This window comes from Orcinus orca, chromosome 19 (genome assembly GCF_937001465.1).
Source record: "Orcinus orca chromosome 19, mOrcOrc1.1, whole genome shotgun sequence".
In the NCBI taxonomy this organism is placed as follows: domain Eukaryota; kingdom Metazoa; phylum Chordata; class Mammalia; order Artiodactyla; family Delphinidae; genus Orcinus; species Orcinus orca.
The window spans coordinates 973,232-999,864 of NC_064577.1; the positions used below are offsets into that span (position 1 = coordinate 973,232).

General features: G+C 49.0%; 5 protein-coding genes, 1 non-coding gene and 2 pseudogenes across 6 annotated transcripts in view; 2 read left to right on the plus strand and 6 right to left on the minus strand.

The window, feature by feature from the left end:
- The window catches only part of LOC101279217 (transmembrane protein 102-like), a 116,539-nt gene that overhangs the window by 12,851 nt on the left and 77,055 nt on the right, over window positions 1-26,633 (minus strand). The window lies entirely within an intron of this gene.
- The window catches only part of LOC101278225 (uncharacterized protein SPEM2-like), a 115,404-nt gene that overhangs the window by 3,355 nt on the left and 85,416 nt on the right, over window positions 1-26,633 (minus strand).
- Window positions 1-26,633, minus strand: part of LOC117199193 (uncharacterized protein SPEM3-like) — a 111,241-nt gene that overhangs the window by 1,781 nt on the left and 82,827 nt on the right. The window lies entirely within an intron of this gene.
- Window positions 675-5,204, minus strand: LOC125962086 (spermatid maturation protein 1-like; annotated as a pseudogene).
- On the minus strand, window positions 2,495-9,007 carry LOC101278972 (neuroligin-2-like). Its single transcript, XM_049701813.1, is given in 7 exon segments — window positions 2,495-5,737; window positions 5,740-5,775; window positions 5,778-6,400; window positions 7,201-7,797; window positions 8,163-8,355; window positions 8,478-8,663; window positions 8,837-9,007. Coding segments are annotated over 7 exon segments (1,974 nt in total). The 5' UTR covers window positions 8,958-9,007; the 3' UTR covers window positions 2,495-5,519.
- Window positions 15,697-15,793, plus strand: LOC125962613 (Z30 small nucleolar RNA). The gene has a single exon (XR_007474043.1). It is a non-coding gene; the product is annotated as a Z30 small nucleolar RNA (small nucleolar RNA).
- On the minus strand, window positions 16,969-20,665 carry LOC125962059 (peroxisome assembly protein 12-like; annotated as a pseudogene).
- Window positions 20,827-26,633, plus strand: part of LOC117199194 (AP-2 complex subunit beta-like) — a 63,118-nt gene continuing 57,311 nt past the window's right edge. Inside the window, 1 exon segment of the mRNA XM_049701802.1 lies at window positions 20,827-21,370. The gene's annotated coding sequence lies outside the window, so the exon portion shown is untranslated.

Genomic DNA, 26,633 nt, shown 5'->3' on the forward strand with positions numbered 1-26,633 from the left:
TTCTTCTGAAAGTCAGAGTCGTGGGAAAGGCTTGGATTCTTGCAGAGGTAAGGGTCTTGGGTAAGGCCTGGAAGCTTGTGGAGGCCTGGATCTTGAGCAAGGCCTGGGTTCTTGGGGAGGCCTGGGTCTCGGGCAAGGCCTGAGTTCTTGTGGAGGCAGTCCTGGGATCATTGCTGGGGTTCATTGCTGGGGTCTGTGAAAGTGGTACCTGGTGAACCTCAAGTCATTTTGTTTGCACAATGAACATCTCAACAGATATAGAGGAATATAGACCTCACTTTCCATACCAGATGGGTTCCTGGAATGTGAGCAGATAGGCGTTTTATGAATCACCCTGCTTCTCTGTTCATTTTCATTTGACTAACGTTATCGATCATTTTAAGCTGATTCCATTAAGTGGGTCTATATTGAGCACCTGCTGTGTGTTTGGAGTCTTGATGGAAAATGCCCACTGGCTATTTCTCTTTCTTTCTCTCTTTTTTTTTCTTTTTGGCCATGCAGTGTGGTTTGCAGGATCTTAGTTCCCCGACCAGGGATTGAACTGGGGCCGTCAGCAATGAAAGCGTGTAGTCCTAATCACTGGACATCCCGGGAATTCCCTGTGGCTGTGTGGGCCCTGGCACCCCCCAAACCACCACAAACCACCTCCTCTCTTCTTTTTATTCTTCTCCCAGTCACCTCTCTGTCAGGGAACGGTATACCTAGGCCTTTCCCGTCCCCTCAGCCGTGCTGGATCCAGAGACCGGGGGGTAACAGTGGGACAGGGCCTCCACCTCCCTGGTCAGCTCCCACAGCTGCCGCCTCACGTCTCTGGCATTATAGGCTATGCGCCCTGAGGAGTGGCGCCGGGGGATGTCTGCGACGTGGGCTGGGCCCAGGATGGGTGGCTGGGCTGGTGAGCACTGCTCCTGTTCTGCTTGGGGCACCCCCCAACCGTTCTTGTGGCTCAGGGCCTGAGGGCTGTGGGGCGGGGGTTCACAGGGTACGCGTAGGCCTGTAGGCCCAGCTCTGACTGCCTCTCTTTTGAGCGGCCTTCCCTCTACAGTTTGCTGGAAGCAGATGGTCTGGGTAGGTGGCTCCACAGCATCCTGGGCCCAGAGAGTCCAGAACCCCTGGGTGGACTGAAAGCCTTCCCAGTCCTGGGGCAATTCCAGTTGTGGGGGCAGATTGTTGTGTGCTGACGTGGGGGCTTCTCGTCATCGCTGTCAGTTGTCAGGGGCCCAGGCTATGGGGCAGTGGGCGCGGCGTGCTGAAGAGTCTCGACGGCGATAGCGGCGAGTGGGTGGGGGGGACACGATCATTTTCACAGGGTCCATGGTGCACCGAAGGCAGACTGCAGGGGCGCTCTGCTTCGGGGGCTGGGTCTGCTTTCCAGGTGAGCATAACTTAGAAGCTTCTGTGGATCGGGGACAGGTGAGAGGCTGGTGGGGAGCCTGGCTCCTCCAGGAATGGAGAGGCAGGTTGCAGGAAGAAAAGCTGCATAGTTATGGTGTCTGAGCAGGGAGAGCGCGAGGGGAAGGGGTCCACTTAAGGTCAGGGCTAGAACACCTGGTTTCTGCCTTTCCTATTCCCCAACCTCCCCATCCTCCACTTACCTTTCTCACAAATAACACGAAACACTTGGTGTAAGAAGCCATGGAGTCTGTGCCAGAGCTAGGTGGGGGAGGACACAGTGACTGAGTGGCCGTGGCCATGGGGGTCCCTAGGGCCCCAACCTACTGTGCCCACAGTACTACCGGCCGCCTTCCTGTCCCAGAGGCTCCTGGGGGTAAGCGGGTCACAACGATGTGGGGCTCTCCCTCACAGTGTGCCAAGAGGGAGAGTCCTGGGCCTGTGTTTGACCCTCCAGCCTGGGCCAGGGCTTAGCAGAGGCCAAACCCTTCACCTTGCATGTCTCTCCTGTAGCCAGCCACCTGCACCAGCCCATAGGCCCTCTGGCCTGTTTGGTGTCTGTCCCATCAGCCCCTGCCTGGTCCTCTACACCAGGCTCTGACCTCTGCACAAACACTGGTCCTGATCTTAACTCCCCGAACAACCCCATTACCAGTGACCACCTCACCCCAGCACTCACTCCCCCTTTCTCTCTGACCTCAGAGCTGTTCACTGGAAAGGGCTGTGGGCTCGGACCCCCTCCTCCTCCCTCACTGGCAGAGTCACTTCTCCAGGGTTTGTTTCTTCAGAGCCCCACCCCTACCTCCCAACATAACAGCAGGCAAAACCAACAGTTAAACTTTTATATTTACAATATTCCATCCTGGAGTCCCTGCGCCGTGACAAAGTCATGATGCAATCAAAGGCAGGACTGCAAAGCAGCACTGTGCCAGGAAGTTGGACTACATCTCTATTGATGGAAACAGCACAAGGGGGATTTGCGCCCAGGGTTAGGAAGATGAGAAAAACTACTACCCCCCCTACTATTGTTATTACAAAATGGAAAGTACCTATTTCAGCCCCAGGAAACTGCGAACACAATACACAAATGGAAATGTAGGGATGTTCCTATGAAAAACACCCCCAATTGAACAACAGTGGCCCTACGAAGGGGTTGTTGATGATTTTGCTTTCATATGGGTCCACTATAAAGAAAGGTTAATACTCTGGCAACAATTGCCAGGTGATAAACAGGAGCGTAGGAGGTATTGTAAGTGCTACTAGTGGAGTCAGGTACACAGGAACTGTAGGATATATTGTAAATATTTTTAAGGCACTATTCAAAAAACTTGCCCATGCATTTAAGGAAAAAAAGTGTCATGAAGAACCTAGGGGTAAGAGAGGAATAAAGACACAGACCTGCTGGAGAACGGACTTGAGGATATGGGGAGAGGGAAGGGTGAGCTGTGACAAAGCGAGAGAGAGGCACGGACATATATACACTACCAAACGTAAGGTAGATGGCTAGTGGGAAGCAGCCGCATAGCACAGGGAGATCAGCTCGGTGCTTTGTGACCGCCTGGAGGGGTGGGAGGGAGGGAGACGCAAGAGGGAAGAGATATGGGAACATATGTATATGTATAACTGATTCACTTTGTTATAAAGCAGAAACTAACACACCATTGTAAAGCAATTATACCCCAATAAAGATGTTTTTAAAAAAAAAAAACTTGCCCATGCAGAAAGAACACGAAGATTGCACTTCTGTATTAAAGACTTTCATAATAGCTTGGCTTAACTATTAGAAAATAACCTGCAACTAATGAGAACTTGGGGAATTATCTTGTTAGTACATCTAGAAACTGGGGACATTTTCAGAAAACTGACAAAAATATTTTGAGGTTAGAGCATGTTGAGATGTTTTGATTTTGTACATGATGATGAAACCTGCCTATATATAAATACCTGCTCTGAAAAATAAATTTGTGCTTGACGTGCTGACATCTACAAAGGGTGTCAGGTCTTGTTTCCTTCGCCGACGCCGTCCATCCCTCAGGTTTACCTGGACTCGTTGGAGCTGGACTCCGACAATTTACAATATTCTCTTCATCTTTTGCCAGGTTTAAAAATGTGTACAGAGCCGCGAAGGGTTGGGGTGGGGACATGGGATTGTCAAGGAATTTTTCTGGGGACAGGGGCTGGGCATTGGAGTCCGTGCCTGAATCATGGGGTCCTCCAGCCCCCCTCCCATGCCCCAGTTTGGGGGGCATCTGTCTACAGGGTTCAGGGCCCAGGTCCCTAGCATTTAGAAGGCAGGGCTGTTTGGAAAGGAGCTAGACCAGGCAGGGGAAGGGGTGGGAAAAGAACTAAGTTTCCATGGGTGGAGGTGGGGGCAGAAGGGACAGTCAGGAGGCAAAGTTCTGGGGAGCCAAGACCAGGGATTTGGGGGTCAGTGGAAGACAGCACTCCACCCCTTATTCAAATTTGGCACTAATGAACCCACAAAATGCCAGCAGACGAGGATTGGCTCCTTCTCGGCTGGTGTCCCTTGAAACGCTTCCCGACATTGTTCCTTTCCCCAGAGGCCCAAACCGTTTCTCTTTGGGCAGTCACCTTACACACATCCTTTCAAATCAAATTCTTCCTGCTGGTGTCTGCCCAAGCGCTGTCCCCCACTGCCCCCTCCATCTGTTCCTCAGTACAGCTGACCCCGTTCTCTCCCCCAACCTGTCCGGGGAAGACTTTCTCCCCTGCTCTCCTCCCCTCCCCCCTCCACTGCTCCTTTCCTTCAGCCCTGGGGGCCCAGGGGAGAGGATGCAGGTCAAAGGAGGGGGTGGGCAGCTGAGGGGAGAAGCTGGCTTGAGACCAGGAAGGGATGTCTTCAGAGGGGGATGGCAAAGGGGGGAGGGAAAACAGGGGCAGAGAGGGAGGGATGAGACATGGCGAGAAGAGGGACGCAGGCGGGACCCCTTTAGCTGCCACCTCCCCCTCTCCTGTATCCTACCTGCCCTGGCCCAGGGCTGAGGAATCCTTGGCAAGTTTTGGGGGGTCTTCGCCCCTCAAACCCACCTCAGCAGTTTGGCACGGATGAGCGACGGTCTGAGGACTGAGGGAAGAAGGGCTGCCCTCAGACCGCGGTGAGGGCTTTGGTCAAACATGCACGGCCTCTGTGGGTGGCAGGTGCCACGCAGCCCCCCACCCCACCCCACCCCCCGAACTCTAGGGGAAGGAAGGGCAGAGCTTAGGGTCTGTTCATCTCCTCAGGGTTTGTCCCTCCCCCTCAGCTTCTGTCAGTTTGAAGTCCTTTCACACCTGCTGTGTGAGAAGTTAAGTGCTGGGCCTGAGGCCCTAAAATGCAGGGAAGTGCTGGAGAGAAAGGGGTTGTCTGCATGGGAAAACGTACATCCACATGCAAGAACATGTTTCCACTCAGAAATGCATCCTGGACCCAGGGGAAGACAAGTTCCCAGGCACCACAGGGATGCAAGATCTCCTCTCTTCCCCGTGGCAGGGAATGTGTGTCTGTCATCTGTGGAAGGCGAGGCCTGCCCGGGGGAGACCGTGCTTCACCTCACTTGTGCCACGGGGGATACACATGCTTCGCTGGGGCGGGAGGGCTGGGGGCAGGGCAGGGGGGCTGTGATTTCCTCGCTACTTCCCAGGCACCACCCTGCGTCGTCCGGTGGCCAAGGGTCGCTGTTTGTGAACACACCACTTCCAGGGTCTCCAGGGGGTGGGAGGAGGGAGGAGGTGGGGGCACAAATCCCCACAGAAATTCTTTGGGGGAGCCAACATGTGTCCAGGGCGGCAAAAAAAAACCTCACCCTGCACATGGTTTCTCACCCCCTCGTGAGAAAGCACACCTCCACGTGGGAAAATACTTCCACGTCTCCACACACCAAAGACGGGTGTCCAGACGACAGAGGGGAAAAAACACCCCCCCAGTTGTTCAAAGGCCCGGGTCTAGAGAAGAGAACGGGCCACTCCGCGAGGGAGAAGCGCACACATCCCGGCGAGGAAACCCATGTCCACCTAAAGCTCCTCGATGTGTCACAGCTCCACACGACAAAAGCCTGTCGCCAAGTCCTCCTCCCTGCCTTCTGAGCTGGCCGGGAGGGCCGGGGAGGGGGGCTTCCCCGAGCCGCCCCCTATACCCGAGTGGTGGAGTGGGGATGGGGGAGCGTGTTGTTGTGGCTGGTAGCGGTGGGGGGAGGCGGGGGGAAGGGCCCAAAGGGATGCAGGGAGGGGGGCGGCGGGGGAGGTGGTGGCCCCAGGCCGCTGGGCAGCAGGGTCAGGGCCCCGGGGGCCAAGAGTGGCAAATCGTCCGGCGCCCGGCGCAGGGCCAGGGTGTAGTCGGGCGGGCAGGCGGGCGCAGGGCCTCCGCAGGTTCCGCCCCGACGCCCCGCCCCGCTTCAGCTGCAGCGACACCAGCTCCTCCTCGGGTGGCAGCTCACGGCCGGCAGCAGGGAGCAGGGTGCCCCCGCCGGGCACGCCGGTGCCCGAGCCGCCGGGACGGGGGGGTAGGCTGAGCCGCCTGCACCGCAGCTCCTGCCGCCGGTCCCGCTTGTAGTAGAGGGCGGCGAAGGCAAGGATGTTGAGGAAGAGGAGGGAGGCGCCCACGGCCACGGTGACGCTGAGCTCCGTGGAGTAGTCTCGGGAGTCCCCGGGGAAGCGGTCGTAGGCCTGGGGGCCCGGCTCGGGCTTGGGCTCGGGCTGCAGGGTGGCCGGAGGCGGGGGGCGGCGAGTGCCGGGGGCACCAGGGGGCGGGCGCGGCGGCCAGCACGTGGCGTAGGGAGGGAGGCGCGTGGTGGTGGTGAAGAGCTCCGTGTGCAGGTTGTGCAGGTGCGGCACGAGCTCCAGCCAGAAGGCCACCTTGTTGGCGCGGTAGTTGGCGCGCACGCGCGGCTTCAAGCCGATGTGCAGGTACTGCTTCTCCTTGCTGTTGAACTTGCTCCACACCACCTCCTCGAAGCGGTTGCGCTTGGTGTGGATGAACTTGGTGTCCTGTGGCACCGGCTGGTTGGGGTCGCTGTGGACACAGCGGGGCAGGGAAAGGAGGAGTAAGGGTGAGGCTCCCATGAAAGGCAGGGGTGGGGGCGTGCTATGGGAGGAATGGGGAGAGAGATGGACAGAGATGCAGAGAGCTGGGGAGACGGGAAGAGAGACAGAGACGGATACGAAGAGACAGAGAAACTGCCAGAGACGGACGGACAGACAGACAAATAGGGATGGAGCCAGACTGCCAGAGACAGTCTGAGATGAGGGCAGAGGGGCAGAGAGGGCAGAGACAGACCACCAGTGACAGAGGCAGAGTCTGAGAATGAATGAGATAGAGACATATGGAAACAGAGACACAAAAGGACATGAGAGACAGCCAGGGGGAAACCAGCGAGTACAGAGTAACTAGATCAAGGCAAGCAGAGATATCAATAGATTTCAAGAGACAGAGGCAGAGACAGCAATAGACAGACAGACACAAACCCTCACACACACTCAGATACACAGATGGGAGCACTCAGACAGCGGGCAGAGCTCTGGGAGGAGAAGGAGAGAGCTGGGTGGGCAAGGGAGGGAAGGAGAGACAGACACGGAGCCAAAGGCACCAAGTGAGCCCGCCCCCCAGAAAAGACAGGGACCTCTCTGTCCAACTCTTCTGAGTCTTCAACACACACAGAAGAGCTGTCCGGCGGGTGTCTGAGTCGAGAAGGCAAGAGTGCCTTGATGGAGGAATGATGGCCGTGTGAAGGAGAGGGAGAGAAGGGGCTGAGGATGGAGGCGGTGTGTGCCCTGACCTGCAGGGATGCCCGACCCAGCCCCTCTGGCCCTCACCCGGTCTTGGCGAAGTTGGTCCAGTAGGTCATGACCACGGCGCTGAGCATGACATCATTCTTGGAGAAGTTGCAGGGGAAGAGGTCGGTGGCACCCACCATGGGCACACCAAAGACGTAGGGTAGCTCATCCCCGTGCGCTGCATCTGCCCACTCGGGCCGGCTCTCAGCCTGGCAGTGGTGGTAGAAGGTGTAAAAGTAGACAGGGGACTGGTAGTCAGCGTGCAACTTGGCGGTGGCCACAGCCGGTGCCACCCACTGGTGGCCAGTAAAGAGCGCCAGCAGGGTCTTGCGCCACATCTCGCCATTGTCCCTGTCGGCCCAGTCCGTGTACATAAACTTGATGGTCTGCCGCAGCACATCCTTGCCCTCCGGGTAGCCATACAGGTTGTCCACAAAGTTGGAGATGGTGAAGTCGAAGGCGCTGGCGGACACGCCGTCCTCGCTCTCCGCCGAGTCCTCCACGAACTTGAGGCCCTCTCCCTGGTTGAGACCGATGAGCATGTCATAGTTGAGGAATTCTCCCTGCTGCATGAGGATCTCAGGGTCATCGGGGACCATGTCACCGTCCACCACGGGCCCAAAGGCGATATGGTAGCTGGGGAGAAGGGGTCAAGGTCGCATCACCTGTTCACCGGCCTCCTCTCAGCTCACAGCCTGCTGAGTCCTCTGCTCAGAAGACCCCTTTCCCCTAGCTAAAACCTTCTGAGCCCTTCAGGGTACTTGACCTCTCGGGAAGTCCTCCCTCAAGCACTTCATGGAGCCTCGTGCACACTGGCTCTGTTTAGGCACCTCCGCCTAGGGAAGGCTTCTGGGAGAAGGCAGGGCCCCGGGAGGGCCTTGAAGTCCATATCTCCTGGCTAAATGGAATGCTTGTGGCCTGCGGGCACCTCTCACCCTCAACCTCCTTGGAACCAGCAAGGAGAATGGAGGCCTGGACCTGGCCCTCTCCCACCCCCATACCGGGCGGGCTGTATGTCCTTGTCCACCAGCTCCCGAGAAGGCTTCCGGCACAGACACTCCACGGCCTCGGCGCTGTCCTCCCGGTCACAGCCCACCTTGGCCGCCAGCAGCCGCATGTACTTGAGAGGCTGGTAGTTGACAGACCAGCTAGAGATAGCAGTGCCACTCTGGGCGATGGCCTTCTGGAACAGCCCTGGTGGGACAGGCAGGCTTTAGGCTGGGCTGTATCAGCCCGAGGGAGGAGAAGGGGGACCTGGTAGGGTTGAGGGTGTGAGAAAGGGGACAAGAGGGACAGGCTGAGGAGGTGGCTGGTACCTTCCGAATGGTGGGAGAGGATCAGAATGTTGACACAGGAGGCCCCTGCCCAAGATCCGAAGATGGTGATGCGCTCGGGGTCGCCGCCAAAGTGGGCAATGTTCTCACTGAGCCAGCACAGGGCCTGGATCTGGTCCACGAGCCCGTAGTTGCCTTTTGCAGCCTGGTCCCCAGTGCTGAGAAAACCTGGGGGTAGAGGAAGAAAGGGGGCTTCCTGGGGGTGTCACAGCACGCTTGCCCTCTTTCTGGGCAGCTCAGTCCAACCCAGAAGCCATTCTGCTTCTGCTGGGTTTAGAGGAACCCTGCCAGCAGGTCCTCCTCCCAGACTCCAGGCCCTAGAGTTGGCTGCCCACCCTCACCAGGCACCCCAAGCCGGTAGTTGAGTGTGGCTACAATGACGTTGCCGTAGGTGGCCAGGACAGAGCCATCCAACATGTTCCCGGTGCCTTCCATGTGGGACCCACCATGCAGAAACAGCATCACTGGGTTCTTCCCGGGGTCCCAGATATCTGCGTGGGGAGGGGGCGGGTAGGTGGGCGGGTAGGTAGGTGGGGGACAAGGACACAGTCAGACCAGAAGCAGCACCGCCCAGCTCCCAGGCCTGCTGAATTCCAGCCCAGAGCTCAGGGGACATGTCACTCCCATCCCTGGGGGGCAAGACCGGATTCTCCTCCCTCCCTCCCCAGCTAACCCTGGCAGAAGATCCCTCCCCACCTCCTGCCGGTGTGCCCTACAGCACTTCTCCCCATGCCTGGCAGACCTTCCAAGAAGCCTAGCAGAGGCAGGGCTGGGGGCTGGCCCTCCTCAGGGCATCTGCTGGACCAAGAGGAACCCCTCGCCACACACACACAGCAAATCTCCTTCCTGCTCCTAGGAAGAGCGAGCTCCCAAGGCTGCCACTGGAGCTAGAGATCCTGGGACGGTCCAGGCGTTTCCTTCGACTCAGGCCATGGGCCCCAGCTCCACATGGCAGTCTGGTCTGTGGGTGAGGGGGTACCAGGCCCTAGGGTCCCTAGGGGCTTGGTCTCCTCCCCAGTTACCATGGCAACCCCCAGCTTAATTACTGTGGCCGGAGGCGGCAGGGTGGGAAAGAGCCTGCCTAATGAAGCCAGGGTGCAGCTCTAGTCTCGGATCCCCCAAACTGGCCTAAATCCTGAGCTCTGGATCCTTCTCTTGCCATGTCCCCAAAGGATCCCATGATCACTCCCATATATAGAAGGCCCCTTGAGGGGTAACTAATTCCGGAAGAGGGTGGGAGTCTGAGAGGTCTTGCCAGGGTCCCTGCCCCTGCAGCTCCTCCACGATGCAGCCACAGTGCCTGTGCTGGCATCACCCCTGGCCTCCAGGCCCTCCTCTTTCTTGACACCTGCAATCTCTGACCAGCCTGGGCACTCGGGCAAATGAGATCCAGGCCTGGGCCTCCACAGCTGGTCCCCAGTGCCTCTGCCCACCTCCCTCATGCCGCTAGGAACTTCCCTCCTGGCAGAAGGTCAACCAACAGGTCACTGAGACACTCCCCTCCAACCCCTCACAGACAGCTTCCTGCCTCCTGTCTCTTAGGACCTTCTATGACACCTCCTTCCACATGACTTTGACCAGGAGCTCCTAGGTGGGCAGTGCCCTCTCTGTGTCCTCCCCCAATCCTGTTCTTCCCTTTGTTCCTGAACCTCCAGTGGCCTTCCAACAGTTCAGGCTGGTCTCCTTCCCTCCGAGGTCCTGTCCTAAATGTCCTCACCCCTCCCCGCTCCTCCCCACCCAGCACCTCCACTCCCAGCGAGGGGGGACGGGGAGTCAGAAAGGGGAGGAACAGGAAGGGGGGCTGGGGCAACAAGAATTCAAAACCAACAACAAAAAGGAGGATCAAGAAAGAAGAAAGAAAAAAACAACAACCAAAAAACAAGAAGCTCTCGGGGCAGATTCAACAAGAAAAGAAAAAAAACCCAAAAAAACAAGAAACCAAAAAGATCCGCTTCTGGAAAAAAAGAAAAAAGTTCTTTGCACTTTTTCAAAATTTTGTGGTGAAACTTCAAGATATTGGGCCCTGTTTTCAAAAATGTCCAAATTCTTTAATTTGCTTCAAATGTGCGTTTTCTGCATTGGACAGGCTTTGTTTTGGAAACTGTAGCAGGTTTCTGCTGTTTCGATTGTGGCATCCATTTGCCAGCTTAAACTTGTTTTTTTTCAAATGTTATTTTGCTCCAAATTAAAATTGTTTTTTCAAATGTTATATTTCCCAAGTTTAAAAACAGTCCAAATGTCTTGGGCCTCCCTGGTGGCGCAGTGGCTGAGAGTCCGCCTGCCGATGCAGGGGACACGGGTTCGTGCCCTGGTCCGGGAAGATCCCACATGCCGCGGAGAGGCTGGGCCCATGAGCCATGGCCACTGAGCCTGCGTGTCTGGAGCCTGTGCTTCACAACGGGAGAGGCCACAACAGTGAGAGGCCCACGTACCGCAAAGTAGAAAAAAGTAAATAAATAAACAAATTTGTTTTAAATACAATTTATTGAACTGTAACTTTATAAAACTTAATTTTTAGTAATGACTGTTTAACAACTGGCTCAAAACATTCCTGAAAAGTTAACAAATGCCTCTTGAGCCAGTAAGAGCCAGTTCCAATACACCACTGTACAGATGATTGCCACTGTAAGGCAATCATCCCCAGACAATTTTCTTTTCATCTGATGTGGGAAATTGCCTTTTATAAGATACTTCATTTGGGCTTCTCATCACCCAACAAAATTTTCTCATGTATGGGAAGGAGGATACTTGAAGATTCAAAAAACACAGAATTTAGTGTGTATGAGAAGTTCAAAGTCATAGGAAACATGGGAGACCTGTTTAATATACAGGTTCCAAAGAGGTAGAAAGGACAGGGAGGGAGTTTTCTCCATCTTACCTGGATCTGTGTCCATCACCATGCCTACTCATTCCTGAGTTGTCAGTTTGCAAATATCCTTGTCCTTCACCATGCAGGAACAGGGAGCTTCTGAGAAAAGTGCACCACAGAATGGCTTCACTCTGATCACACAAGCATAGCCATATAGCTCTCCTCCAGCTAACACATCCAAGAGTTTGACTGTGAAATCTATCTGGCATTGAGACTGGCAAAAATGGACACAAGGTAATTTGTATATTGTGTTTTCTATTTTCTTTTTCAAAGAATCACGTTCAACCTTTTTTCTTTAGCACATCCCTGAACTTTCTTACTCCTATCATCTACTCCAATAAAAAGATAGCCTCGGGCTTCCCGGGTGGCGCAGTGGTTGAGAGTCCGCCTGCCGATGCAGGGGATGCCCCGGTCCGGGAAGATCCCACATGCCGCAGGGCGGCTAGGCCCGTGAGCCATGGCCGCTGGGCCTGCGCATCCGGAGCCTGTGCTCCGCAACGGGAGGGGCCACAGCAGTGAGAGGCCCGCATACCGCAAAAAAAAAAAAAAAAGAAACGAAATAGCTTCCTTATTTTCAGCTATAATTTGTCTCCCTATAACTTCCACCTGCTGGGACTCACAAACAAATTGAATTGCTTTTGAACTAGCAGAACTATACTCTCATGACTCCCAAGGCTCATTGATGTTACTTGGTTGCTGATGACAACCATGATAGATACAAAGTTTTCTGAGAGTCTAGCTCCATATGAACATCTGCTCCACATTTCCCCAAATTTCTCACTCATTCTCCTTTACAAGTTGCTCCTGAGCTATGATTTTACTAAGCTCTTCATGCTCTCAGACATAAACTGAGAGGAATAAGATTTTAAAAAAACTTTTTTTTTTTTTTTTACCTGATGCTCTTGCTTTTCCTCTTGTTGCTTCAGTTCCACATCTGGCTTTGGTCTGAATGTTTGCCTTCTGTCACAGCCCCTGTTGCCCTTTGATATCAGCCTGGGAGGAGCAGGAACTCTGCCAGACTCCCCTAGTCTTCATAACATTGACCCCTGAGGAAGGCTGATAAGGACTCAAAAAAAGCCTATGACAGGGCAGATTGGCAGGCCAGGGTCTGACCTCTGGGAGAGAATGAAGTATTAGTGGGGAAATTCAGGGGTTTTCAAGTGAGAGGCCAAAGCTAAAACGTCCCTCCTCTAAAGGGCTGAGTGTTATTTCTATACATCATACAAGCATCTCCTGTCACAGTTAATTTCATTTCAAAGCTCTACATTTATTTTAGATTAAGCTGTCCTGTACATATCTATTATGAACAATATTAACCTATTCTATCACCTTCCAAATCGTTTGTCCTATTCTATTCACTTTTATTCACTTTTTCCTACTTTTCCTCTTTGTTGGACACAAGACCCAGCCTAGAAAAATACTCTTTGGTGAAGGTCTGGCTACCCCTGGGTGAGAGGATTACAGATGATTTTTCATTGAATTTCTTTTCCTTTCCTTTTTTTCTTTAACTTTTCTCTATTTTCTAAATGGTCTACAATGAACATCAATTGTTTGCATAATTAAAAAAAACAATTAAGTGAAAAAAATAAACAGGTAAGATTACACCAGTTTCAACTTTACCTAAATTTGGTAAGCTCCCGTATGCTTTCTCATTTAATTGGGGAGTTAAATTATTTTCTCCCAGAATCTCCAAATCCAACGCATCTTTCAAAACCCAGATCAAATGCCACCTCTCCCAGGAAGCCTTTCTTGCTCTCTTTCGCAGTTCTTTGATATTTAGTGGCACCTCTTGCTTATTCAGGAAGCGTCCAAGCCCCTGACAAGCCAATGAGTTTCTCCTGGTCGGGGAGAGAGGGACACATTCATCAAAGTCCACCCCAACCCCTAGCCCTCAGGCGGGAATTCGGCGCAAGCACGATACTGTCGGAACACTGAATCGATAGTTCTTCCTGGAAAGCCAGGGCACACACACCCTCTACAGCCCGCCTCAGATGCCCTTCCCCAGTTGTGAAACGAGGCACCAGCAAAACCACTCCGGATGTCAGTCTCCCCAAGGTCGGAGATCAGGGAATTGGAGGGCGGGCGGGGACTACTCAGGGTCTTGCTTTCAACTTTGAGCATGTAGCCCGCCAAGCCAAAAAGAGACTGCAAAGACGCCTGCGCCTTCCGGCCCTCCCTCCCCACCCCAACCCCGGCGTTCGCCTAGCCCTCCGATTGGCTGCTCCTAGCACCAGCCGAGCCTCAGGGCTGCGGCCCACGTGGTCCACTGGCCGTCGCGGGATTGGTTGTCCGGATCGGGCTGCCGCGGCAGCCGGCGGGGTAGCGAGGTGGAGCAGTGTGGGAAGCCCCAAGCCCGTACCTCTGGGACTGAACGGCGGCGGGTGGGCTGAGGTCAGCCTCTGCAGGCCTGGGCAGGCCTCCTGAGAGTTTAGGGCGTAAGAGTTTTGGGGAGTTCCCAAATCGGGCTGCGGACCCTCTGCCTGAGGCTTTGGTTTGAGCCCTGGATCCGGACTTGTGTTTCCCCGGAAGGATGGCGTCTCAGTCTTTCCTGAAGTTGGTGGGGTTTGGATGTTATTATTATTATTATCAGCAGTAGTATTATTATTGTTGTTATTATTATCGTTTTGAGGATACACCGTGTATAAGAATTGGTGGTCCTGTGCAGGGTGCCATGCAGAATGCCATGAGTTAGAAGTTGGAGGACGGAGGGCTTAGAGATACTTGAGGGACGTCCTTAACCTACGTGAAATGTTGGAGGTAAGTCGGCTTTATAAACTGTGCTGATGCTTGTATAATCCAGGCGCTTAGGGTTTAGTAGGGAGGGTCGTTCACTGACTGAATTAAACTGTCGCTTATTGAGCCGCCTTCTGTGTCCCAGGCATCATTCTGAGTGTAATGGATGCAAAGGCCAGTAAGAGGAAGTCCTGGTTCTTTAGGAGCTCTGCGTAATGGGGCTGGTGGGAGAGACGGGAGGTGGGGGACGTGAATGGATGAATAATTGGCGTGTGATGCGTACTGTGGTGGGAAAAAGTGCTGTGGGAGTCAGAGGAGGGGATGACTGAGGGAGTTAGGGACGACTTAACAGAGAAGGTGACGTTTGAACAAGGTTTTAGAACTACAGACTTTCTCCAGATTGAAAGGGGTAGGGAAGGCGCTCCAGACAGAGGAAAGCGTACTGAGGAAGAGAACAAGGAAAGTGTGCCCTCTGTGGCTGGAGCACACTTGGAGCTCTGCTCACAAGTTTCGTGCTTTTAGACAAGGTTATTTAAGTTCTCTTAGCCTGTTTGCTTTTTGTAACGTGTACTTACTTCTGCACAGGTTGATGAGATAAAGGTTCGAGCCTCTAAACAGGCACTTTACTAGTTTCCCTCTCTTTGTGGAATTCAGTTGCTGAATGGAGAACACAGACCATAGCTGTACGTTTTTAACTATGGAGTATCAAGCTATTGACATTTATAAATGGCTGAAGGAGGCATGCTGTGTCTCCGGAATTGTTATTTAGATACAATGCTGAAAAGCTGGAGAGGTTGACATTGTTTGTGTTCCTAGTACTTTAGCATAGCATGTCAGCGATAGTAAACTACGAGGTGTCATTTAGAATAAAATGCAGGCAGCTTTCTCATTCAGAAATTGATCATCCATGTTGTGAATTACCCAGGCTTTGCATCGTTTCCTTTATCTTGCCCATGGCCTGGAGAAAAATGAAATTAAACCTTGTATTTAGCTGGTAGTGGAAAAATATAAATCTGGTAATCAGACGTCAGTTTCTCTTTCCAGCATTGCTATTATTTTTCTATGGACCTTTGTCAAATCCTAGCCTCCCTGGGTCTTGGACTCTTTAGCAGACTCTTGTATAAATTTTTTTAAGACTATACTTTTCATCTTTGTTGGCAGCAGAATTGTAAATCAAATTGTATGTCAAATGAACTGGAGTTTACTTTATAAAGGATTTTAGGAGAAAATCTTTTCTAAAGATTTTGCTTTAGAACTAGATTATAAATCCCTTCACAGACATCCCTGAGATTTTATCATGCATGGTGTTTGGACTCACTAAAACAAGAAATATTTTTCTGTACTGTAAATGCTTCTCCACTCTACTCTGTATTACAAAAATTTTTAAAAAGCGCCTCCAAAACAAAACTTGTTCAAGTTTGCATTTTTGTACAGCAGAGTTGCTTGAGGTGAATAGTAGAAGATCAAATATTGAAAGCCCACGGTTGCAACTTATCTAAAAAGAAGTCTTTTTTTCTCATGGGTAAACCTAAGTTTTCTTGGATGTGAAAATAGGGTGTTGGGCTGCTCTTAGATAATACAAGGAGGTGAAAAGCAATGATGCAATGATGAGTGAAGTATAGTCTGACCTGGCATTGCCATTGCTTCAGTGTTGGCATTGACCAGGGCATGACCCCTTAATCTTCTCTCTGAGCTGATTCTTGTTGTGGTTTTTCCACATTGATATGTTCTAGCCTATTTGGATACTGGTTTTATTATGTGTAAGAGTGTTTAATATTCTTTTGAATTACTGATACTTTCCTGTTTTTCTTTGTAGGTTGAGGTGAAAAATATGGCTTTGATATCTTCATGGAAAACTGCATTATTTCAGTCCTGAGTCTGGTTCGGTTCCCTTATTGACTCATTACTATATTAAAAATGTTTATTTAGCAGTGATTGTAAAATGAAAGTAATTAACATGTACATGTTCTTTGGGGGGAGACTGAGGGGAAACAGGTGTTCAGCCTAGAAAAACATTTCTCATTGGATTTCCTGTGAAGTCAGTGTGTCTTGGGTTTAACTTTGAAACAAATTAAAACATTTTTAAATTAAAAAAAAAGTTTACTTAACTATGCTATTTGTTCTGGTAAAACCTTGTGGTTTAATAAGAATTTTTGCAAATATCCATTATACTCTTCTCATGGTACATAAAAGTGTTAATATTTTAAAACCTATAGACTATTCTATTTCAAAATTTAGTTCTATTATCTTAGTGCTATCAGAAAATGTGCTTTGAATTGCTGAAATGAGTTGTACTGGACAACACCTGTCTCAGCAGAGGCACTTAAAAATAATTTTCATCCTTCCTCTTGTAGTAATGATTTTTTTTTTAACCCGTATGTTTTTAACCTGTATGTTTAACCCTGCCAATCCGGTGGCAACTGAAGTGTTTGTGCAATATTTCACTTGAGAAATAAGGTATTTCACTCAAGATTGAATTCTTGCTGTTGGAGGATTTCACTCCAATATTGGATTAGCAAAAAAAGCAAAATGTTAATACAGAATGCCTCAAAAAATCAAAGGTAGGGACTTCCCTGGTGGCGCAGTGGTTGAGAGTCCGCCTGCCGATGCAGGGGACACGGGTTCGTGCCCCGGTCCGGGAAGATCCCACATGCCGCGGAGCGGCTGGGCCCGTGAGCCATGGCCGCTGAGCCTTCGCGTCCCGAGCCTGTGCTCCGCAACGGGAGAGGCCACAACAGTGAGAGGCCCGCGTACCGCAAAAAAAAAACAAAAAAACCCCAAAAAAACGCAAAGGTGGCCTGAATGAAAAATTTACTCTAAATACCTCGACTAATCTTTCAGTTTCCACATAATCATGACATGGAACAGCTCTTTGCCAAAAAACATTTATTCTTAAAATTTACTTAAGCGTTTCATAGAAACTTTAGTAATAGCCAGAATAATTCATGTCAGCTTAGCAAACTCTTAACAGCAAGCAGAAAGAGCTTATGAAAAGATCCTGTCTTTACACAGTCATAGTTAGGGCAGTATTTTACTTCATCTCTTCACTAATAGCTTTGCTTTCACACTGAAGTCTTCAGACTATTCTGTATATACATTCAACCCCTATTTTCCTGTAACCAGTTTCCCAAGGAAGGTATGTGTGGTTCACAAAGGGATCTTTAAAAGGTGATAAACTATAGCAAATGTTACTTAACAAATGAGTCTCAGCATATGGAAGGAGAAAGTGTTTCTAAGTATTTCTATAAAAAGCATGTCCGTGGTGGCGGGGGATGAACTGGGAGACTGGGATTGACATGTATACACTGATGTGTGTAAAAGTGATAATAAGAACCTGCTGTATTAAAAAAATAAATAAAATAAAATTTAAAAAAGCAGGTCCATATTTCATACTGTTTGCAAACCGATAAAATCTATTCCTCATAGGCAGATAAATGCTTTCCTTTCTCAAAAGGCCTGCTTCCCCTTCACTACCCACTCTACGAGGTCTAACTTGGGTTTTTCCTGAGAGCTTCTATACCTCTTGTCCTTTAAGGAAGGGGACAGGAAAAGCTTCTGTGCCGAGTACCCTCTTTGATCACCTTCTCTATGCTGACCCTCACATCCCCTGCCAGTCCTGATTCTCTCACTCTGACCAGCTCGGTCAACTCTAAGTAGAGGTGTCTAGGGAGCAAGCTAAAAGGTTAAGATCAACGAGTACATCCTTTTAAAGAAATCCATGTGGCTGTTTAAAGTTCATACCATTATTAATTGAGGATGATTAAACAATGCTATTTACTGTGCGGAAAACCAGCCCTCTGGCCTTATAGCGCAGTCATTTCGTTGTGAGACAAGGTGCTAATCCCTTTCAGTTCTCAGGGGAGTACAGTTTAATCAGATGCTGTACTTGTGTTGGATAACCTGTGATGGGACAAGCTCGGTGACTCTTCACGTAATTAAACACACAGTGATAACAAAACACATAGCCAGAGGTGGCGAGAACGGTGTCATTCACCCGGTTTTTACGACACAGTGGGCACACAGTCTTCATTTGGGGCAACAGGGGAGAATCAGAATTGTAGTCTAGATGTACCGGTGGTGGTGGAGTAGGCAGGGCAGTCAATGACTTGATGGTTTCTTCGTTTCCGGATGAATACCACCACTCAAGGAACTGCAGGAAGAATACACCCACCGAAAGGCCAGTAGAGAGGCATGAGGCGGCACCTCCCATGGCTTGCTTCAGAGCTGACTTTACCTTCTCGCCAACGCCGTTTGGAGAACAGAATAAGGAGGCAAAAGGAGAAACTGTTTATTTAGGTACAATCACAGAACAACTAATACACATGCAATTCTTACACTTTTCATTAGAATCGTTGATTCAGCTTGGGGATTGAATAGTTGCTGGACTGGCGTTTTCTCTTGTAAGTGTCTATTCGAAACAATTCCCTCTTTCTGACCTACCGTAGTTTAGGAGTTCTAGGAGCTAAGCTTTGTTTTTAATGACTAGGGCTTTGTTTGCTTTGTGTTTTGAGAAAGAAATTAATGAGCCATTGATTATATAGACCTTTATGGGGGTGGAAGATAGTATATCCAGAAAAAGAAATAACTCACTTAAAAAACAACTCAGCAGTACTGAGGAATATATTTGAACTTGTCAGAGAACACAGACACTAGGAGCGGGATAGCACCATGGTTAAGAGCAGTCTTTAGAATTGTACTGATCTGGCTTGAATCTCAGCTCTGCCGCCTATTAGCTGTGTGGCCTTGGCAAGGTACTCAAATGTTAGAACTTTCCTCAACTGTTAAGTGGTGCTAATGCATTTATTTCATTGAGCTGTGATGAGGATTGAGATAATATATGTAAACACCTAGCACAGGGCCTGGTACATAGCAAGTGTGTGCAAAAATGTAGCCAGTATGATGAGGAAGGTTACCAGGATGGCAATCCTTGTTTTATGGACACAAGAATTTTTCGATGATTTTATGAAATACCCCAAAGTGGACTGAGGTGGGTAAATTTCATAAAATTGGGATAAGATTTTAGGATTTATTAATCAAATATGTTGGGGAAATGTTAAGGCCTTACCTCCCAGCTGGTTGCTGCATCATGCTGGCTCCGGCTGGTTTGTGCTCCAGAGCTTGTATATCCTCAACTGTAAGTCGATCTAGCCGAACCCCAGCCAGACTCAGCAGGGGTGAGTGATGCTCAGGCCTTTCCTAGGATGTATCGAAGCTGCTGTACAAGAAACCAGCCTTCCCAGGCCATGTTAACAAATGGGTAGGCTGCCAAAAAGGCTCTGTAAAATCGTTTCCAGCGGGAAGTAGGGGGTGGATGGAATATTCATCCTCTTCTCTCAGGCTAGAAATCAGCTTCACTTTCAGACTGGGAAGAAGAACCAGGAAAATAACTGACTTCCAAAGCTGCTTCTTTGGGAGACCAGCACTGGCCAATCTCTGAAGCTTGTGTGTGTCTCCCATTACGATCCTCTTTAAGCCATAAAAGTTTTCAGAAAACGAGGCGCTGGTTTTAGACAGATAATGTTGCTGGAGCAGAAGACCTAGCAGGGTGATTTCATCAAACCACTTCCACAAGAAGCCCTAGCGGGCAGGATTTGATTCTGCAAGAACCTAAAGCAAAATAAATAAATGAAATTCATTCCATTACATAGTTACTATGCCTTGTATTTATATTTCCTTTTTTTCCCTCTGAATTTCCACACTTTTCTTTCTGGGTCTACCTTAACCTCCCTTTAGTGCTGGGTATTCAGTACACATAACAAGAGACTCCATAACCATTAAATCATGTGATGTGCATTATATGCTAATTGGTTATTTCAAAACTTAGGCCAAGAAATAAATTCAGATTATTGGCTTGGTTTTTACCCGGACGTTCCTAAAACTTTTCAGAGAATTAAATCCTTACCTTGACCACATGCTGAAGAGCAGGTCTCGCTGCTGTCTTTAAACTGTCCTGTGCTACCACCTCAAAGATGGATGGCTGGCTGGTCATCCACCGCAGAAGCAGTTGTGATGTGAGCCCCGTGCTCAGCCATAGTTTCGTGTGTGCACTGGGTTTTACTTTGCCCACAAACTCTCTAGTAAGCATGAACTTTCTGGGGGTGCCAGATGGGTGCTATTTTACAGGAACTGGGCAAAAAAGACCTCTTCCGGAGGCAGAGGGGAGGGGTCTCAAGGGAAGGTGAAGAATGAAGTCAACGCGGACACCCACGTTAGGGAAGTAGTGTGTGGGAGACGTGAGTTGATTAATGCTGCACTTCACAGGGAAAAGCGTGACTACGGGGGGACAGGTACGGCGAAGGAGCGCTGGCCTCTCGAGCGGCAGTCCTGGAGGCGGCCAATCACGGACTCCCAATCCGGAGGGCTCAAAAGCCAGGCGGCTCTGAGGGATCGAAGGTGCCAGTGCAGGCCGGCCCCAACGGCCTGGCTCAGCTGTGGGCTGTGCAATCCCCCCGCCCGCGCCAGTCCTTGCGAGCTGACTCCAGGCGAGGAGCGAGGAACCCGCGACGCCGCGTTTAAAAGGAGGTCTCGGCTTTATGTCAGAAGCCGCAACCGGAAATAGAAGCCGCTTGGAGCCCGCCGGCCGTGGAGAGGCGCTCTAGCCCCGAACGCGGCTCCGCGACCGGAACTAGAGAACTCTATGATCTCACAGCACTTCCGCTTCCGCCCCCAGCGGGCTCGGTTGGAGAGGCGTTTTCCGCTGGTAGGTTTTACTTTTCTTAGCTGGTTTTGCATCGCTGTGTTGTTGGAAAGCCACGGCTCTGATATCTCTCTACAGAGTCTTTTTGGCAAGGTGTTGGGTCGCCGCACTGACGTCTGGCGCCCGGAGCCAGAGCTCGGCCTGTTGCTGAGGCCTTTGTTCCCTGGGGCGATAGAGAGAGGCGAGGGACCCAAGGGAATGTGGAGATGGAAGGCTCACTTTGCTTGCGGCGGGGGTGGTGGCTCACTATTTTTGCCGCCTTCGGGAAGGATTTGAAGCGACAAAGCCGAGATAGAAGGCTTAGCCTTATGGCTGCCAATTATTAACAACAACAAAAATTTCCTGCTGTTGTTCAGAATTTGGGACGATTATTTTTCATTCAAGCTGGTACCTTAATTGTCTTCTAGGTTAGGTTACGTTCAAGCAGAACTCTGGGCACTTGCTACACTAAATGAAAATGGTTCCTGCCCTCGAACACGGTAGGATGCGTCACATTAGCGATATGAATACAGTGCTAAAACGGAGTGATGCTGTTGAATTCTAACTAGCATGAATTGGGGAGGCTTGGCAGAGAAGGTACTTTTCATTGTATACCAAAGTTAATGTAATTAACCTGACCTTTTGCAAACTGCTTTTACATCGTATGCAATTGCCTTGAGTAGCTGCAGGTTTACTGAATTTGGATAATAAAGTTCATCTCCTCTCTCTCCAACCTCTCCCCTCAACCCCTGGGCTAAATAGCTAGAAATAGAAGTTTGCTTACTTTATACCATAGAGGACGTTATGGTATAAAGATAGTTAATTGTTTCACATAATGAGAACGCTGGAACAAGGTTTGGGTTTAGTTGTTTCAATAGGAGAAATAAAATCTTGCAAATTAACCTTAATTGTGGTTCCAAAAAGTGTTTCAGGGAATTCCCTGGTGGTCCAGTGGTTAGGACACTGTGCTTCCACTGCAGGATGCATGGCTTGGAGCCCTGGCCAGGGGAACTATGATCCTGCATGCAGCGTGGCCAAAAAAAAAAAAAAAAAAAAAAAAGTGTTTTATAGTCTGATTGGATACCTGCTGGAGAAAGTCACATTGATGGAAGATTTTATCTTACAGAGTTTTAAGGAGTAGAGATAATGTATCTATATAAAACACCTAGCTTTATGTTCTTGGTCAGTGGTAGCTCTTACAGAGAGGCTTTTCTTAAGTGAACAGCAAAAAGACAAAGTTGAGAAATAGCATCACCTAAGACAAGTGGGAAGTTAGTTAAACATTGGTATCAGTTAGGGTTCTTTGGTTACAAGCAACAGAAAACAGGCTAATTTAAACTAAAAAATTTATTAGAAGAATATGGAGTAGCTAACAAAATAAGGAAAACCAACTCTGAGGGAACAGGAATTACACAGTCCTACTGGATGTTTCTAGCAAGAATTAGCAAAGGGTTATACAGGCATCGCTGTTGCAGTGAACGAGCTTCAACAAATTTCTGTCACTGTACTTATGATTCAGATCCCTATTGACTGACCTAGGTTCAGATTTCATCTCCACTCGCTGTTTCACTCTTAGCCAGAAGAGTGCAAGACACCTTAATAGTCCTTTGAGAATATTGCAAAAGTAAACTGATGTTGTTATGTGAGAAAAAAGGCAGTCAAAAATAACAATGTCAGTTATTACAGCCAATAAATAATAAACACCTCATCACAAATCCCACTCCCAGGTTTATGGTGTAATAAGCAAGACACAGAAATTGATTGCACTTATGTTAAAAGGTGTGAAGAGCCATCAGATAGGTTAATATGGTGAGTTTAGAGGAAGAGACAAGAAGAGCTGGGAGAAATGAGGCCGTTCAAACTAGCTTAAACAGAAGCTATATTGGCCTTTGTAACCAAGGGGAAGATCGTTTCTAACCTCACGTTTTATCTCAGCTTCTTTCTGCCAGTTGCTTTCTAATACAGCGATGTAACCTGGTATCTCCTGCATCTTATATCAGGACCAGATGTCCACTGAGAAAGTTTTGTGGATTAGGTGGACCTCAAAAGCTGAGTACATTTGGAGAAAGTCACAGTCATGGTGACAGGGTTTTCCAGGCTAAGGGAGCAGCGTGGATTGTATTTGAGGAGGAAATTGTTTGCTTTAAATATAGAGAGGAAAATAGACCAATAATACATAGTCTATACTGTTGACCATAATATAGAGGCTCTTAAATGGTAGTTTTAGTACTTTGCTTGTGGACATTCATTCATTTATTCCTGAATAATTTACTTATTCATTTATTACTGAATACATGCTGTGCGCCAAGCATTATGCTAGGTGTTGGGTAGACAGTAGTAATAAAAACAGACTTGGTATCTGCCCTCATGGAATTTACAGTCTAGTTGGGGAGAGAAATAATAAACAAGTAAAGAGACTAATATATAATTTACAAATGGAATAAGAGGGCTATGATGGGGGTGGCAGTGGGGCTTGGAAGAGAAGAACCTTTTAGACTGGGTAATCAGGCAGTGCCTTTATGAGATTACAATTAAAGTGAGACCTAAATTATAAGCCAGCCAGGCCTGTGTGGAGTTGGGGAAAACGAATATTAGGTAGGAGGAGCGGTAGTTGTGAAGGCCCTAGGATGGGAAAGAGCTTGGCCTATTTGAGAGCTGCAAAAGCTAACAAGAGGTGAAATGAAGAGGAAATGAGGAGTGACTGAAAAGGATAAAATGATATTAAGAGAGGTAGACAGGAGCCTAACCACTCATAGGCCATGGGAAGGAAACTGGATTTTAGTCAAAGTATAATGGGAGGTCATTGAAGGATTTATACACCGGAGTCATGACCAGGTTTATATTTTTAAGATGACCCCGTAATGGTTATGTGGTTACATTTACTTTGTGAAAATTCATCAAGCTTTATGTTTTTGGTGTGCACTTTTTGGAATGTTCGTTTATACGTCAAAAAAAAGTGAAACAAAAATCTGGCTGCTGTATGAATAATGGTTGGGAGGAGAGTTGAGGTTTCTAGTAGTTGAGGCAAGAGGCGATGGTGGCTTGGAATAATGAGGTGAATAGAAGGGATTGGATGAATTTGAAATATATTTTGAAGGTAGGATTGACAACTTGGAGATGGAATGAATGTGGCAGTTAAGAGAGAGAGAAATCAAGAATGATCCCCAGATTTCTGGCTAGTAATTTCTGGCAGTGTAATTTGTTCAAATAACTGCCATCATAGCAAATATTTACACAGTCCATACTATGTGCAGGCATAGTTCTAAGTGCTTTACGTACACTAATTCATTTCATCCTTGTAATAATATTATGATTGGATATTAGTATTTCTCCCATTTTGTAGATGAGAAAACTAAAGAGCAAAGAAATGGGGAAAACTGGGAGAAGGACAGGTTCTGTACAAATTAGGAAATGAGGAGCTGTTGAAAGTTTTTGAACTGGGGAGAGGTATGAATCAAAGATTTTTCTGGTGGCATCTCTTTACAAAATCCACCTCTGTCTTCTGTGAGTTGTACCTGGAACCACAGTTTTTAAACACCCCCCCCAATACTCTTATGATTTGCTTAATTTGGGTGGGCCATATGTGCAGACTTAACGATCAGTGCGGTTAGCAATTTGGTGATGAAGTTTGGGGACTACGTCAAGGTTAGAGATAGATATTTTGGAGTCATATGGGTAGGAAAAATGATTGAACCCATGGTATTCCTAAAGGGTTAGTGTAAAGAAAATGTATGAATATAGAACTTAAAAATAAAATGCTTGCTACTTTCTCCCTCAGACACCATCCTATATCTCTTCTCTTTCAGCCATACTTTCTTATGGAGTTATCTGTTTTCATTTCCTTACCTCCCATTTATCTTCAAACTTCTTCAGCATGGCTTTTGCCTTCATTATCTCTGCTGATGGTCTCAGCAATGACATCGAAGACCTTAGTGCTGCTAAATCCTTGGACACTTTTCGGCCCTTCCTCCTTTTCTCTCTAGCAACTGTTGTTGTTGACCACTCACTTATACATTTATCCATTCAACAAATTTTGGGGAGGGGGCGGCTAGGCCTCAGAGATATAGTATATAGTTCCTATACTTTCATAGAACTCTAAAAACGTCCTAAATGATTATGACCACCTGCTTTTCCTTCTACCTCTCTACTTCTCAATCCCCTTTGCACTTTGGTTTCCCAACTTCTGCCTCAGGCTCTCATTCTTCACATTCCTCTTCTTCTTTTTTTGGTTAAAGACTTTATTATTACTTAGAGCAGTTTTAAGTCGGAAGTTTTCGTTTTGAGGGGAAGGTACAGAGATATCTAGGTCTTGGTTTCTGAAAGGAACTTACTTTTGTGTAAGCACGCTTGTTACATGCTGGGCGCCTTACCTACTTTAAGCTTCACAAGCTGGAGAGAGTTATATCACTGGATTTATTTCACAAGACTAAGGTTGAGGAGACGTTAAGTAACTTTCGTAATCACATTCAGGACAGGGATTCGATCTCAGATGGATTCAAACTCAGATCTGAGGCCATGTCAACCTCTTTTCCTTGCACCACTCTCCTCCAGTCCCACTGCCCTTGCATGGTCTTGGGCTGGATCACCATCGTCCACATTCCTGAACTGGCCAGGGAAATTAGCTGTTTTTTTTTTTTTTTTTTAAGAAAACAGGATGTTTCACTATCCCTATGTGTAAGTTTTTAGAGAACTCCTGTGCGAGGAAACAAATCCAGGGAATGTCAGCTTGTTTAATAGATCCGTTCCGATAGTCAGTGAACTTCCTAGGAGGCCCGGACCTCAGGTCGCTTCCCGACGGCGCAAAATATTTCCGTCTCCAAGGCGACCGAGAGGACCGCCTTTCTGGTTCTCCCGCGCGCCTGGATGACGTCACACGGCGAGGCTGTCTGACGTCCGAGTTTCCTGTCCACCATGTTTGTCCCTGGCAAAGTGGGTTTTGCGCAGTGGCTTAGACCTGGAGAAGGAGTCGTGGCGTGCCGGAAACCATTACAGCACCGCTCGGGCCGTGCTCTCTGGCTGCTGCTGCCACCCCTGCCCTTGCCTCCGGTGAGTTCAGGGCGGCTAACTTTGGGGTGTGTCCCTCTTTTGGGGAAGGGGGCCAGGCTTGGTCGGAGACGGGCAGAGGAGAGCAATCTTAGGAGCGTGACCATTGAAGATGGAGTGAGCCGTCAGATGTGACCGTTGTGAGGAAGAGGGTTGGAGAAAGGGACTCCACCGCTGGAGTGGGGTGAGGGAATCCGCGGGGTGGCAACTGGGAGTTGGGGGGCACTGGGGAAAAGATATGTTCGAAGTGGGGGATTAGGAGGGCCAGAGGCCAGGGGTGTGGCCGGTAGAGACTGGAGGCCGAGGGGAGAACCTTCTTCCCGGTTTGGCGTTGTTCACTGAGAGGCTGGGACGTATCCAGGTACCAGAAGGGGAAAGGGGTTCCCCCAGAGTTTTGCTCATAGATGGGCAGACCTCACCCGTCTTCTGTAATTTGAGGTTGAGACACCTCTCCTCCCTCACCTCGTAATGGAGGAACATATCCCTAGAATCTTGACCACCTGGGGAAAGAAGAGGAATTCCTGACATTGGAGAAAGGGAAAAACCTCCAGAATTGACCCGTTGTGAGAGAGGGGGAAGCAGGTGGGAGTAAATCTTAGCCCGCAGTTTTTTCTTTCTGGTCTTAGAAGGAGCGGTCTGGTTTGAGAAAGACTGTAGATTAAGACAGAGGTAAAGAAACTGGAACTTCCTGTTATTCCATATTCTTTGAATCCAAAGAATTGATTCATGCTCTTTGTTTTCAGAGCACTGAAAACAGTGCCCATTTGCGGGGCAGACTTCTTTTCAACTCACCTGGCTGCTTCATTATGAAGCGGTG